This window comes from Trachymyrmex septentrionalis, unplaced genomic scaffold, assembly GCF_001594115.1.
Source record: "Trachymyrmex septentrionalis isolate Tsep2-gDNA-1 unplaced genomic scaffold, Tsep1.0 scaffold202, whole genome shotgun sequence".
Classification (NCBI taxonomy): Eukaryota; Metazoa; Arthropoda; class Insecta; order Hymenoptera; family Formicidae; genus Trachymyrmex; species Trachymyrmex septentrionalis.
This window is the reverse complement of record NW_017305203.1, coordinates 139,301-153,609: the sequence shown is the minus strand read 5'-3', so window position 1 is coordinate 153,609 and position 14,309 is coordinate 139,301. Positions and strand designations below refer to the sequence as shown.

The following is a 14,309-nucleotide window of genomic DNA, read 5'->3' as shown; positions in this document are numbered from 1 at the left end:
TATATATATATATATATTTATATATATTCATACATGACAACCGAGTTAAATTAAAGTCTCTTTATTTAAAAAAAACTCAATTTGTCTTGTTTTTCTGAATTTTTTATCGCTATTATGATTATGACCACGTCATAGCAATTCATCAATATATCAATAAAGAAATTTTCTCTCTCTCTCTCTCTCATTGATTAATAATTAATTCTAAATATGTAAAGTAATTTTTTTAACATTTTAGTGATTTTTGATGGCTGTCTCGCGCGGCCGAATTTAACAAAAAATGCATTATACCTCAAGTCACCTAACTATCCTGAATAACCTTCATCTATGGCATATATATAGCGCCGAGACACTCATGTTTCCAGATAAGCTTCGTCAGCTCACATGGATTAGTGTAAATCAGTGATCATCAATCTTGATGTGTATTTACCATAAAGTTATTCTTTAATACATAAATCTTTAAAAATTGTCATTTCTTAATTTGTTTTGATATTTGGAAAATGTTTTTCGATATTTGGAAAGTCTTTGTTTTTGTAGTTTCAACAACATATGTTATAGCGGAAATACGTAAGTAAATAAGAAATACATTCTCTTTCTAGTTTTCAACATTATAAATTTTATAAATTTACGATCTCTTCTACGTTATACATTAAATGAAGCTTATTATATTATGAATGCTTTTTATATTTACATTTATTTTTGCTACTTATGTATACTGTTAGAAATGTCGTAATGAATAAATAACACGTAATGGAAGTTTGTGATCATGAAGTAGCTGAAAAATTATGAATGATTTAACTGTTTAACTGAAAATTAAATTACATTAATCTTAAATTTAATAGACGTGTGCATTAAATTACATGTAATTTTATATAAATTTTTAGAAGTACATTAAATTTCGTAAAATTTTATGAAAAATGCATTAAATTTCGTGTACATTTCATACAACATATATTTTTAATTAAAGATACGTTAAATTTAACATAATGTTATAGAATTATATAAAGTCAATGTGTGTAATTTAAAAGTAGTAGTGTGATTTTAATTTCATAATATTTTTAACAGTGTATAGGTATAAATTAGTTTAAAATCTTCGGAAACGTCAAATTTTTCCATAGGTTGACTCCGATATATACGCCGCACCTATCAAAAACTTAATTTATTAAATATTATTTACTATGTTTAAAGTATATTTACTATTGTATGTTAAAGTAAACGAACTATATCAGTAAAAACTTTGTACTGCTTATTACTATGAAAAAAATATTACAAATCCGAAATATTTATTTTTCATATTAAAAAAATTAACTTTTTGAAACCCTTGCATTTTTGCCGTATATCCCATAGAAGTGGGGTATATGGCTACTGGTAGGGGGAGGGAGTTATGTACAGATAAAAAAAAATTTACAAATACTGCATACAAATAAGACGTAAAATAATACAATATCTTATAAAATGTATTTATAAAGTTTTATTAAAGAATAAAAAAATAATAAATATTTATATGAAATAATATACATATAATAATTACAATCTTCCTGCATATATTACAAGTGTTATGACAGAGGTATTTCATATAAAACAGGTGGAATATACAAGACCACCAGGTGAAATATATACATAAGACCACCAGGTGGGATATATAAGACCACAAACTAAACAAAGAATACGAAAGCAAAGCACTTATATTTTGTTATACAACATGCTTTATTATTCTACTATACATCATGAAATAATCACTAAGTCTTTTTTACGGCCTACAGTAATTATTTTATGTAGATTATAATTTATGATGGCGTTACTTATTACAGTGACAAATCGATTCAACTCACAATAATTTTATTAATATTAACAGTAAGAAGTTGAAATCATAACACAATACTAATATAATATAAAGGCATGCAGCAGAATAGTTGCGGGAAAATTATCCTCATTTTTTTTATTTTTTCTGACTTCTGCGGCGTAAATTCCAGCGCGGCGTATTTGCCGGAGTTATCCTAAATATATTTTAAGTAAACTCAAATGAAAGTATGTTAAAATGAATTGCTAAATTTATAACTTGCTAAAACTTATAAAATTTAAAACGACGCTTTGTTTAAAATTCTAAATCTATTATCAACGTATAAATCTTTCGTATAAGCAGTTTAATTTAAATTGCAAGTTATAGAAAATGATTTATATACTTTATAGCTTCCTACATTCGTGCCTGTGGTCGCAAGGATTCTAACTACGATCAATGCGTTGCAGAAAACATAGAAAATATAAAAGATAAGCTATGCACAGGATTATCAGAATTTAACATTCCACCAAATGAGCCACTGATAGTTAATAAAACAGTTATTTTTGACACAAATGATGTTAAACTTTATCTTAAAAATATGAATCTATACGGATTTTGTGATCTTGTTGTAAATTCCGTTCAAACAAACCCTGAAAGACTCCACTTCGATATTGACGTCTTATTTCGGCAGCTTTACCTGAACGCTACGTATGATTTTGGTATACGTTTGCTAGTGCCTGTTGCAAATAAGGGACCGGTTGAGGCTCGTATAGGTAAAATAATCCATCTTACTTTAGAATAAAAAGAAAATTTGGAGAGAAAGCAATTTTTTTAGGACCAAAAATCTAAGTAAGTGTTATTTTACATTATGAAATTATTATAATATAATCTTTTCTGCAGAAAACGTAAGAATGAAGACAGGCATGGATTTAAAAACAATTACCAAAAATGGCAAGAAATATATATTTACTTCGAAAGTAAACAACGTTCTCGAGATAAAATCATTTAAACATAAGTTCAATGACGACAGCAAAGAATTAGCTCAATTGCACTCAATTTTAAACGATGTTGTACTCAACAATGAAAAAGAAGTTATTTATGCTGTTAAATCAGCAATAGAAGAGAGAGCCTCCAGAGTAATAATATCAATTTTCAATAACATAGCCCGTTTTAGTTATTACGAGGAAATATTTCCAGAAGAAACATGAATTGTCTGGAATTTTGGGAATCATATTATACTTGTTTGTATACTCTAACTTTGTTTGTTAATAATTCTTAATTAAATAATGGTTGGCGATTAAAATCCTTTCAAGATTATTCAGAGTCATGGTTTTTACAATATTTAAATAAATCAAAATAAATATTATCAAGTGTTGTTCCAGCTTTCGGTAAACTTGAAGTTACTGTCTTATTCTTTTATTGTCTTTTACTACATCTGGGTGGATCCATATACATATTTGTTCGGTTTTTGTTAGTAGTGCAAATTTTTTCCGAATATCTCCGGTTCTGGTTGCCTAATCGGGCAATCCAAATATGTTTTGGAAAGGTGACAGTCCGCTCTTTTCATCTGTCAAATTTGGTTTCATTGGCATTAGTTTTGTTTGTGCTATAGACCTGTGAACATGTCGGAGAATAAGGTGCATTTTCGGCACATTTTGCTTTATTACTTCAAGAAAGGCAAGCGAGCTGCGGAGGCCCACCGAAAGATATGCAGCGTATACGGGGACGATGCCTTAACAAAACGTGCCGCTCAGAAATGGTTTGCCAAATTTCGTTCCGGAGATACGAGTCTTGAAGATGGACCCCGCAGCGGTCGGCCCACCGAGGTTGATTCGAATGATATCAAGGCACTGGTTGAGCAAGACCGGACGCTAAAGGTGCGAGAGATTGCGGAGACACTTAAAATAGGTTATGGAACCGTACAAAGGCATTTGCAACAGCTTGGCTACGTGTCCCGCCTCGATGTTTGGGTGCCGCACAAGCTGACCGAGGAGAACCTGGCCAACCGCATATCCATCTGCAATTCACTTCTGAAGCGGCACGAAAGCGACCCGTTTCTCAAACGAATAGTGACTGGCGACGAAAAGTGGGTCATCTATGACAACATAGTGCGCAAGAGATCGTGGGGAACCGCTGGCGAGCCGCCGAATGCCACCCCGAAGGCCGGCCTGCATCCGAAGAAGATTTTGCTATCCATATGGTGGGATCATCGTGGTGTGCTGTTTTACGAGCTGCTTCCTCAGGGAAAAACGATCGATTCGAAGATCTACTGCACGCAGCTAACGAAATTGAATCAAGCATTGCGACAGAAACGTCCAGAACTGATCAATCGCAAAGGTGTCATATTCCACCATGACAACGCCAGACCCCACACCGCAATAATCACTCAGCAAAAATTAGTGCAACTTGGCTGGGATGTTTTGCCTCACCCACCGTATTCACCAGACCTTGCGCCATCCGACTATCACTTGTTCCGGTCCCTGCAAAACTCCCTCAACGGGAAATCGTTCGCTGATCAGACAGCTGTGAAAACGTACCTCGACCGGTTTTTCGCCTCTAAGCCCCAGACCTTCTATGAGAGCGGAATAATGAAATTGTTGGAAAGATGGCAAGAGGTCATCAACAAAAACGGAGAATATATTATTGATTAAAATTCATCCTTTGTATGAAAAAAACTTGTTTAATTTTAGCCTTCAAAAACCGAACGAATATATGGATCCACCCAATATTATTCTTTTATTTTTTTGTTTATTCAGTAAGTAAAAATAACCACATAATTTATCCGAAGATGGAACAATCGGTTCTTAGACATTTAAATAATATTAAATTTTATATAAAAATATGAAGTTGGAAAGAATATGTTTAGTGGCAATTTTATTACTTTAATAAATTGTAGATAATTTTGAAATATAATTTTTACTTAAATATACTCGTAGTAACTTTAAATTCAAAACACATAGACTAAGAAATACGTTTGTTGGAAAAAAGACAAAGAAGAAAATATCGTTTGTTGGTATCTAAACGATTAAAATTTATTTATATTACTTTTATATGTACATAAGTAATTTTTATATAGGGGAAACCAAGGCCTGTTGTCGTACAGGGTTGATTATCAAAATGTTTATAACTCAATTAGCACATAGCAAAAAAATCTTTTTTTGTAACTAATTGCTGATACAATATTAATTTGTTATGTAAAATAGTTTACATCAAAAGCATTGTATATTATTTACAACGACTTTTAAAACTGGTGAATACATTTTTCTTATCATCAATGTTACTGTCTAACAAGTCATTATTAGCGTTATTAATCGAGATATCTTTGTATTCATAAAAAATATCATGTCTTAGACAATTTCTGCTATAATTAATTAATCATTATCCTGAGATGAATGTAATATCTTTTACTAAAAATGTTATGTGGAGTAGATAGACTAAAATGAGAAATTTGAAATATAATAAATATATCTGTAAGTATATTTTCTAAAATATGTATGATTTAAACTCTAAACATATTAAAATTGACTGTCATCTAATGGGAATCAGGTGATAAACGAGATGAGTAAGATATATAGGCCGGTTCTAATTCACTATGTGTTAGTGCGTATATGCGATGTGTACGTATATAGGTGTGAAAGGGACAAGAGAAGGAAAGCGCGTCACAACAGAAGAAACAATTGCAGCGATTAAATAAACAAAATGACACATAATCATTTTCGGATTCGTATCTTATAATTTGTCTGTATTTACATTGAAAGTGAATCCGATTACGATTAAAATGTTTATAATAGATTGCATAATTATTATTAGCAGAGAGAGAATGGAAGTAACTTATTACTTATAACGAAATTACAGTTACAAGTTACTTTTTTGGTAAATTTATTGATAACTGCGTTACTCTTTTTTTTATAACTATAACGGTTACATTTTTTTTATAACAGTAACTTCTTTTACAGTTACTTTTATCGTTTCTTTTACAGTTATTTTGCATACGTTTGGACACGATGGTTCGATTGGATACATGCTATTCATAGCGCTCGAGACTAGAAAGTCCCTCGTCTACTGTGATTGATAATTGTCGGTTTTAAAAAAGCAATAAAAGTTTCTAAGTAACTGTAACTGTAACAAGTTAATTTTAAAAATCGATAACTAGTAACTGTAACTTGTTACTTTTAAAAAGTTACTTTTCACTCTGATTATTAGTATGTTATTAGCATGTTAGTTATTTAATTTTTGAACGGTATATTATTGAAAAAATACACTAATGGTAACGTCGATCTGACAGACCGCTGTCATGTTTCTAATTTTTATAATTTCTTTAATAATGAAGAATGTATGTACATATGTACATTTATACATTTATATGTAAATACGCACCACGTTCATATGTACATATGTACATATGCATGAACGTATGTGTATACGAATGTATGTACATATTATGCGTATTGAGCAAACATTCTTTATTATAAAGAACTTATAAAATTAATAGAAACATGACAGCGATCTATCAGATCGACTGACGTTACCATTGATATATTTTTTTAATAATACTATTTAAAGATTAAATAACTAACATACTAATAACAATTATGCAATCTATTACAAACATTTTGATCGTAATCGAGTCTTTTTTAATGTAAATACAAATTATAAGATACGAATCCGATAATGATTCTATGTCATTTCGTTTATTTGATCCCTACAATTGTTTCTTCTGTCTGTGACGCACTTTCCTCTCTTGTTCCCCTCACATAACCATACACATCGCATATACGTATACGCACTAATACATAGTAAATTAGAACCGGCCTTATATCCCACTGAGATAATACGAAATATAATATACTTAGAAATATATTATACTTCATACAAAATATGTTTTTTTTTATTTTTTATTTAGAAATTAAAGTACAAAAATAAATTACGTATTTTAGGATTAAAATAACTATTTTACTTGTACTAATTCTCTGATTACTATATAGAAATGACGTTAAAATAAAAAATGCATTTTTTATATGTTATTATTATTATCATAATAAAGATGTTACGAATATACCTTACTGTCGATCCTAGACCATGACAAAATCAATCCAAAACACTAATTTTCATATTTTTGTAGTACCATTAGAATTGAATAACTAATTTGTATTTGTAGATGATTTCAAAAGTATTTTTTTAACACTTAAAAGATGTAGGTATATTATAACATATATATTATTTAACGTATACAAATTAGGTATCCATTTTTTCGAAAAAAATCAATAATCAAAAACAGTGATAATTGGTTTCGATCTTTCCTAATTTTATATAGATATGTACATAATTTAAATTGTCACGTTCTAATAAAACTTTTTTTAAATTCTGCGTATGTAATATCGATTTTCTGTAATGATAATTCTTTTTATACTGGAGAATATTTATTATTTATATAAATATATTTAAATGTTTATATAATAAGTAATACTTTTGTTGTTATGTGTAAATAACACTCTTAGCAAATTTATATAGTAATAAGTCACTTGAGTAATAAAATGTAGTAATAAGCCACTTATGTAATAAGATTTTTTTGTTGTATGTCTGTAATTAATAATGCAAAATTAAGAGGAAAATTTGAATTGAAATAAAGTTGCAACAAAAAAATACAATTTACTTTTTTCAGAAGAAGGAAGAATTTAATTGCCATCCTTAACTTCGTGTTTGCATTTTATCCCCGATATTGCGAGATACTTCTCGAAGAGAATTTTTTTTACAAAACTAGATATCTATAAAATGATTAAATGTTAATACAACGTTTAACTATGACATTGAAGTAAGTTTTTATTGGAAAAATTCTTTATATTTTTTTACTTGTGTATATCGAATAAATTTTTGTTTAAATAGAAACATTTTTAGACAGTATTGAATAAGGAATGTTTTTAGGCCATGTGAATACACAACTATATAAGAAATAAATGCTTTTAACAGTAAAGCTAAATCTTAAATGCTTAAATATTCCATGTGAATTTATATATACTGTATGTACTACCAATGTAGTCATTTAAATTAAGCACCGAATTAATTTTTTGGGTTTGAAACACAAATCCTATTAAATTACTAGTAATCATAAATTAAATTGATTAGCAATTTAATAATTTGATGTTTATATAGATATCTTACAATTAGAAAGCTCTTAATAACATTGAATAATATATTAAAATGATCTTATTGCAAAAAATATTACCTCGTCGGATATAGAACCTAGATCTTTTGTATTCCGTGCAAGCGTCCTTATTAATTTTTCGGATTATTTAAAAAACATTACCTTATTTTTTGTCTAAAATTAAGGGTATATATTTTTAATAAGATTTATCCTATATAGTTTGTAAAATTATTTGCAATTATTTTGATCCGAACAGAAATATACATTTTAATATATGTATAAATAAAATATTTTTAATACAGACTTAATTTATTTCAATATCATTCTACATAAAGATTAACTATAAATATTCATCATGTACGTAATATATACGAGTGGAAAATCCAGAAAAAAATAAAATTTTATCACAATTATGCTACAATTAAATGTTACGTAAGTACTACTGTGTTGCAGTATAATCTCAAAATCAGAATAAAGGAAAAATAAATTTTACACAAATGTAAATGTTAAATTTTTGATCGAATAATAAATATTATTTTGATAATCTTATTATTATTGTAGTAATTTATTATTATTTAAAAAAATTAATAAAAAAAGAATCAAAACATACATATATATAAACTTACAATAAAGACTAAGCGAGCATTATTATGCTTGTTCAAAAAAAGAATGATTATGTCTTACGTCAACTTTTGTAACTATATTCTTGCAATTCTATATTTTTGAGAAGAATATTCTTTAATTTCTTTAAAATTTCTTCTCCCTTGATCAGAATAATTAATAATCTAATTTAAAAAAAAAAGAGCATTATTTATAATTTTATTTCCCAAAATGCATATAAATTTTAATATAAGTATATGTATTATATAATTTTTTAATTATTTTTTTTATTACATAGCATATAACATTATAACATTATAACTAACAAATTCTATTCTGAATTCTAGAATACATTGTATATCATTTTTAATGGTTTTATGGAATAATATATTCTAGAAATTATTTTATAATATTAATTAATATGTTTCAAAAATAAATTTTTATTTAAATTAAATAATTATTTGTACTGTAATTATTTTTTATTGAAATATAAATTTTTTTTTATTCCATAAAAAGAAAACATCTATTGTTTGTACCATTTTCTTTTTTGTAACATGCAAATACAATTTAGATGACTATGGCATTAGCATAAACTTGAATGAATAATGACTATAGAGCAAGGAAATGACTAATTATAACATTAAATTGCTCCTAAACAAGAATATTATTTGCTTTGTGTACTGGTTTTTTTTTTATTCCTTTCCGTAAACGGATTCTTTACAACTCATTCTCTATTATAATTAATTTTCTTCTTGAGTTATTCTCCTACACAATTTCCATATAATTATATAAACATGTGTACAGAACAAAACGTATAAAGACAAAGTACATGATATTATGATGCACGTGTCATTAAAAAAAGAGCAAGAATTGATAAGCAATTTAAAATAAAGTGGTAGGTATATAAGAGAGCTTGTGCGCACCTGTGTAAATTAGTCTTAATTCACGTCCGTCGTGTATCAATTACAATTGCTCGTGAGTTATTTTAAAAGATCAGAAAAATTTCGTATTGAAAAATGTTTGCTATAATTTTTACTTTTGTACTTATGACGGCATATGCTGCTGCAGAAATACGTAAGTTTGTAAAAGTATTTATCACCTGAGAAGCAGATTTTCAAAATACGTTTTGTAAAAATTTATAATTTTTAGGAAATAAGAAAGAAAGCAACAAAAAAACTTTATATCTTACAGAAAATAATAATTTGCCAATCAAGATATGAAAAAACATATCCAACAAAATTGCTAAACAGTTGCTAAAAATATTAAACAAATATATTTTGTTTGTTTCTAGTTAAAGGACATAATACACTTTGAAGGTGAAGATTTCTTTCAGCACATAAATTGGTGGTGTAGAAATGCTTTTAGAACATCTAAAGAGTAGCTTAAAATATGTATCTCTCAACAGAACACTATACTATTTTTAATTAAAAAAAAATTTTGGACAAAATGCATTTTGAAAGTCTGCTCCTTATTTATTAATTTTTTATGTGAAGTATTATAGATATCTTTCATCATGCTACAAAAAAAGATTTACACTATTTCAAACACAAAATTTGAAATAAAAATTACAAACTAATAAAATTATCGATAATAATAATATATATCGTTGTTCTTAGTTTATTATTGGATAGAGAAATTGGAAAGAACAAGTTAATGAAATACTTTTCAAATAAGAGAGATGGTTCCTTTTGCCTACAAATCGATAGCTTACATCATTGTTTGCCTACATTACTTTTGTCGACAGTTCGTTTGCGCACTGAAGAATTATTGCTTACAGCTTGATTGTCTACATGCATTTTTGCGCACAAATAAAAATTTTAGAAACAAAGTCATATTTGGCTACATGTATTATTGCCTACATGAATTATTGCTTATATATTGATTGTCTACAAGCACAAATATAAAATTAGTATTAAATAAGAAAACAATTTGTATTTTGAAAGCAGAGAATTTATATTGTATTTTAAAGCAAAGAATTTATAGTTTTTAAAACATGAAATTTGTATTTTAAAATAGATAATAATCGAGTTGCAATAATACAATGCAGGCAATCGAGCTGTAGGCAGTAATAGATGTAGGCAAATGTGATTTTGTATCTAAAATTTTTATTTATGTGTAAAATTGCTTGTAGATAATCAAGCTATAAACAATAATTCATATAAGCAATAATACATGTAAGCAAACGTGACTTTGTTTCTGAAATTTCTATTTGTTCGCAAAAGTGCATAGATAATCGAGCTGTAGGCAATAATTTTTGTGTACAAACGAACTTTTGGCAAAGATGAGGTAAAATTAATGTAGACAATTGATTTGTAGGCAAACGGGATCCTCCCTTTGTTTGCGTATAAAAATTACTGCTTACAGCTCGATTGTCTACATGAATTATTGCCTACAGCTTGATTGTGTCTACAAGCATTTTTGTGCATAAATAAAAATTTTAAAGACAAAATTACATTTGCCTATATGTATTATTGCTTACAGATCGATTGCCTATAAATACTTTTGCGCACAAATTTAAAATTGTAAGATTAAGTTAAGTATAAAAATAATTTATATTTTTAAAGCAAAGAATTTATTTCAAAATAGAGAATTCGTGTTTTTAAAACAGAGAATAGTACATATAAGCAATTGAGCTGTAGGCAATAATTTTTGTGCGCAAATGAACTGTCGGCAAAACGATGTTGTAGGCAATCTATTTGTAAGCAAATGGGATACTCCCTTTTTAAATTAGATCTTTAATTTTAACGCAAGCAAGATATTTTAGCAAGTAAGTAATTTAGTAACTTAAAAAAAAAGTAAAACATTAGGTACATGTGCTTTTTGAAAAATGACTGTTGTAAAACTATTTTTATAGAATAACAAGTGTGTGTGGTACATATATTTTTATATTCCCATTCATTTTTTCTATTGTAATTCAAGTAATAATGGTTATAATTCTTTTTAAATAATAATATTATACAAAATTAAATTAATAAAATAAAATTTATGCATGTTATATTATCTAACTTTTTGTCAATTTAAATAATATATTCTCGAATTCTTACTTAAGAATAATTCTACAATATTTTAATCCAAGTGTACCTTTTAGTTTTAATGTAAAATTCAAAAATATTTAACATAAAATCTTGGCGCTATCTTATTATAATATAATATGTTGGATGTTATATACATACTTACTTCAACAGTATAAAAAAGAAGTGCAACATTATGAGATTTTTTTTATTCGTCCTAATAAAATTATTATAAAGGCTGTGTTCCAATATTTACTGCCAGTGCTGAAGATCTATCATATATGTAATAAGTCATATAGATTTGTTAGCACTGAACATAGTCGAGAAGATGTAGCTTGAAGATAGAGGTAGCGAATCAAGCATTTGTTAAGTCAAATTGAATCAAATCAAACCAATATATTCAAAAACAAATCGAATCAAATATGAAATTTTTACATTGCACAGTGGTCTGATCGCAGTTCACTGCACAAAAAAATTACAAATTTCGTGTTAACGCTACTATAATTATTATTAATTTTAGATCTCATCTCTCTGAGAATATAATAATCAGATAACACATATACATATTTGAGAAACAATAATGGTGACTTAATGATATAATTTAACAGGTAAATTTTTTACAGTGTACTTACAAATAAAATCTCAAAATTTAAATTTTATTTACTATTTGAAAATTTGAACGTTTTCACATTGCGGCTACATATTTTTTAACAACCTTTTTTTTTCATAAATTTCAACAATATATCTTAAAGTAAATCTGTATTTATATTTTCTTTTACATTAAAATACAAAATTCTTTTAGTTGAACTATTTGCATTATTAAAAGGATAATTCCAAATGTTTCATACTTAGAATACTCCTACTAAAAAATTATAATAACTTTATAAGTCGTATGTGCATTTTATTTTTACAGCACGAATTTCTCGATAAAAAAATGATGAGATTTAAAGTTCACCATCTGCAAATGTCTGCAATTTTTTATGGGATTTTGAAAAGTTTAATGTTATAAGTATTGGACTATTAATTTATGCATAATTGCAGTAATTAATATTAAATTTAGCACCAAATATAAAAAACTATTAAAAACATTATTTGACTGGGAATCCGTCATTTCAATAGAATCATAAACACCAACACATCTTATATAAATAGCAACGATAACATGTCATTAAAGTTGTCGCGACGGTATGTTAATAATTGGGAATATAAACAAAATTACTTTATTATATACGTCATTGTAAATTAACATATTGGACAAAAATTTATAGTTTTTAATATTTTAGAATGTTTACATTAATATAAAGCGCTTAAAATACTTAAATTAAATTCTTTTTTTTTTGAATTTTTTTCTCGCTACGCAACTGATTTAGACCACTATGCATCATTTCGAATAGAATCGAATCTCTTTTATTCGAGAACAAATTAAATTCGATTCTAATTTTTCTGGATTTATATTAAAAGCTAAAAAAAAAACGAAAAAAATTATGTTAAAAAGAATAAGTCATTTTAAATTTACAGATACATATCAACAAAATAAACAATATAATGAAAGTGTATTAAAAAAAATTTTATTTTTTATTAGCAGGCTTCTTAGTCTATATCTTTGTATATTTTTTAATAATACTTATAAATTAAAAATAACTCATTTTTTATTTGTTAAAAAAATCTAGAAAGTTATTGAAAATACTTCATTATTTTTAAATTAGCTTTTATTAATATGTTCTAATTATTACATAAAATAATATCTAAAGTGCGTATAAACAAACAAATAATAATCGCGATTATAATGTATTTTATTTTAAAGGAGAACTACGGATTATTTATTCTATTAGTTAAATTTAATTTAAAACTAATATTGCTGCGTTAAATTTGTTCTTTTACTTCAGTTATGTTTATTTAGAATAAATAAATAGCATTTCAAAAAAATATATAGCATTACTTTTTTTATGAATTAATCGTAATAAAGTATAACCGACCGGTTTTGTCGTTGAATAAGCACATGCGCGTATCAAGAATTGATACGCGCTGATACAAGATTTGTGACAGAAAATATAGAAAAAAGTCGTGCTTAAATGAAATAAATAAAATAGGTAAGTGATTTGAAATCGAGCCATTAATGATATTCGAAATTCCGAACTTATTTGGTTTCAAATCACTCAGATTCGAAAACGAATTGAATAGATTTGATTTTATTTGAACTGATTCGCACACCTTTACTTGAAGATAAATCTTCAAAATTGAGTTTCAAATAAGTAAATAAAGTGTATTTGGAGTACAAATTCGTTTAATTTTGTATAAAAATTAAGGCATCTAATAGACGTCTAAAAGATATATAAAAATGTCTAAAAAATAGGATCTAATAGGATCCTATAGGATATAAAAAAGATATATAAAAGATGTTTTATAAGAAGTTTTGATAATATCTAATGTTTTTTGATAATTTCAAGAGCTTTTAAAGCTTTTAAAATGTAGCAGAAGCATTTTAATATTTTTTAACTTCTTTAAGAAACTTCTTTAATATGCTCTCTAGAAATGATTCTTTATGATGATAATTTATGTGATCTATATTCATATCTATATTCAGAGACGTAAAAGAAACTAATTGAATGATTAAAATCAATTTCAAATGAATTATGGAAATTAAATCTGTATGCATGTATGTCAAGGCATAATTACAGCCTTGAATGTGCAAACTTGTTTTGTTAATATTAAATCTAGTTGTTTATAGCTAAAATTGCTATGATTTTTATAATTGTCACACACACACACACACACACAC

The 14,309-nt window shown here is 26.7% G+C and overlaps 3 protein-coding genes across 3 annotated transcripts in view; all 3 read left to right on the top strand.

The window, feature by feature from the left end:
- The first annotated feature begins 477 nt into the window (after window positions 1-477).
- On the top strand, window positions 478-3,159 carry LOC108747919. The gene is made up of 3 exons (XM_018485826.1): window positions 478-564; window positions 2,188-2,550; window positions 2,678-3,159. Exons 1-3 carry the CDS (start codon window positions 498-500, stop codon window positions 2,983-2,985), a joined length of 738 nt encoding a protein of 245 aa, XP_018341328.1. The 5' UTR covers window positions 478-497; the 3' UTR covers window positions 2,986-3,159.
- A 61-nt stretch (window positions 3,160-3,220) lies between these two features.
- LOC108747918 (histone-lysine N-methyltransferase SETMAR-like) lies at window positions 3,221-4,454 on the top strand. Its single transcript, XM_018485824.1, has one exon. It carries the CDS (start codon window positions 3,400-3,402, stop codon window positions 4,426-4,428), a length of 1,029 nt encoding a protein of 342 aa, XP_018341326.1. The 5' UTR covers window positions 3,221-3,399; the 3' UTR covers window positions 4,429-4,454.
- A 4,975-nt stretch (window positions 4,455-9,429) lies between these two features.
- The window catches only part of LOC108747920, a 6,809-nt gene continuing 1,929 nt past the window's right edge, over window positions 9,430-14,309 (top strand). Inside the window, exon 1 of the mRNA XM_018485827.1 lies at window positions 9,430-9,593. Within this exon, the coding sequence (XP_018341329.1) occupies window positions 9,536-9,593 (58 nt within the window). The 5' untranslated portion in view covers window positions 9,430-9,535. The remainder of the gene's footprint in view (window positions 9,594-14,309) is intronic.

Coding starts and splice junctions, on each gene's coding strand:
- LOC108747918 (XM_018485824.1), top strand. CDS start 3,400: ATGTCGGAGAATAAGGTGCATTTTCGGCACATTTTGCTTTATTACTTC.
- LOC108747919 (XM_018485826.1), top strand. CDS start 498: ATGTTTTTCGATATTTGGAAAGTCTTTGTTTTTGTAGTTTCAACAACA. Junction 565..2,187: donor ATATGTTATAGCGGAAATAC/GTAAGTAAATAA, acceptor TATACTTTATAG/CTTCCTACATTCGTGCCTGT. Junction 2,551..2,677: donor ACCGGTTGAGGCTCGTATAG/GTAAAATAATCC, acceptor TCTTTTCTGCAG/AAAACGTAAGAATGAAGACA.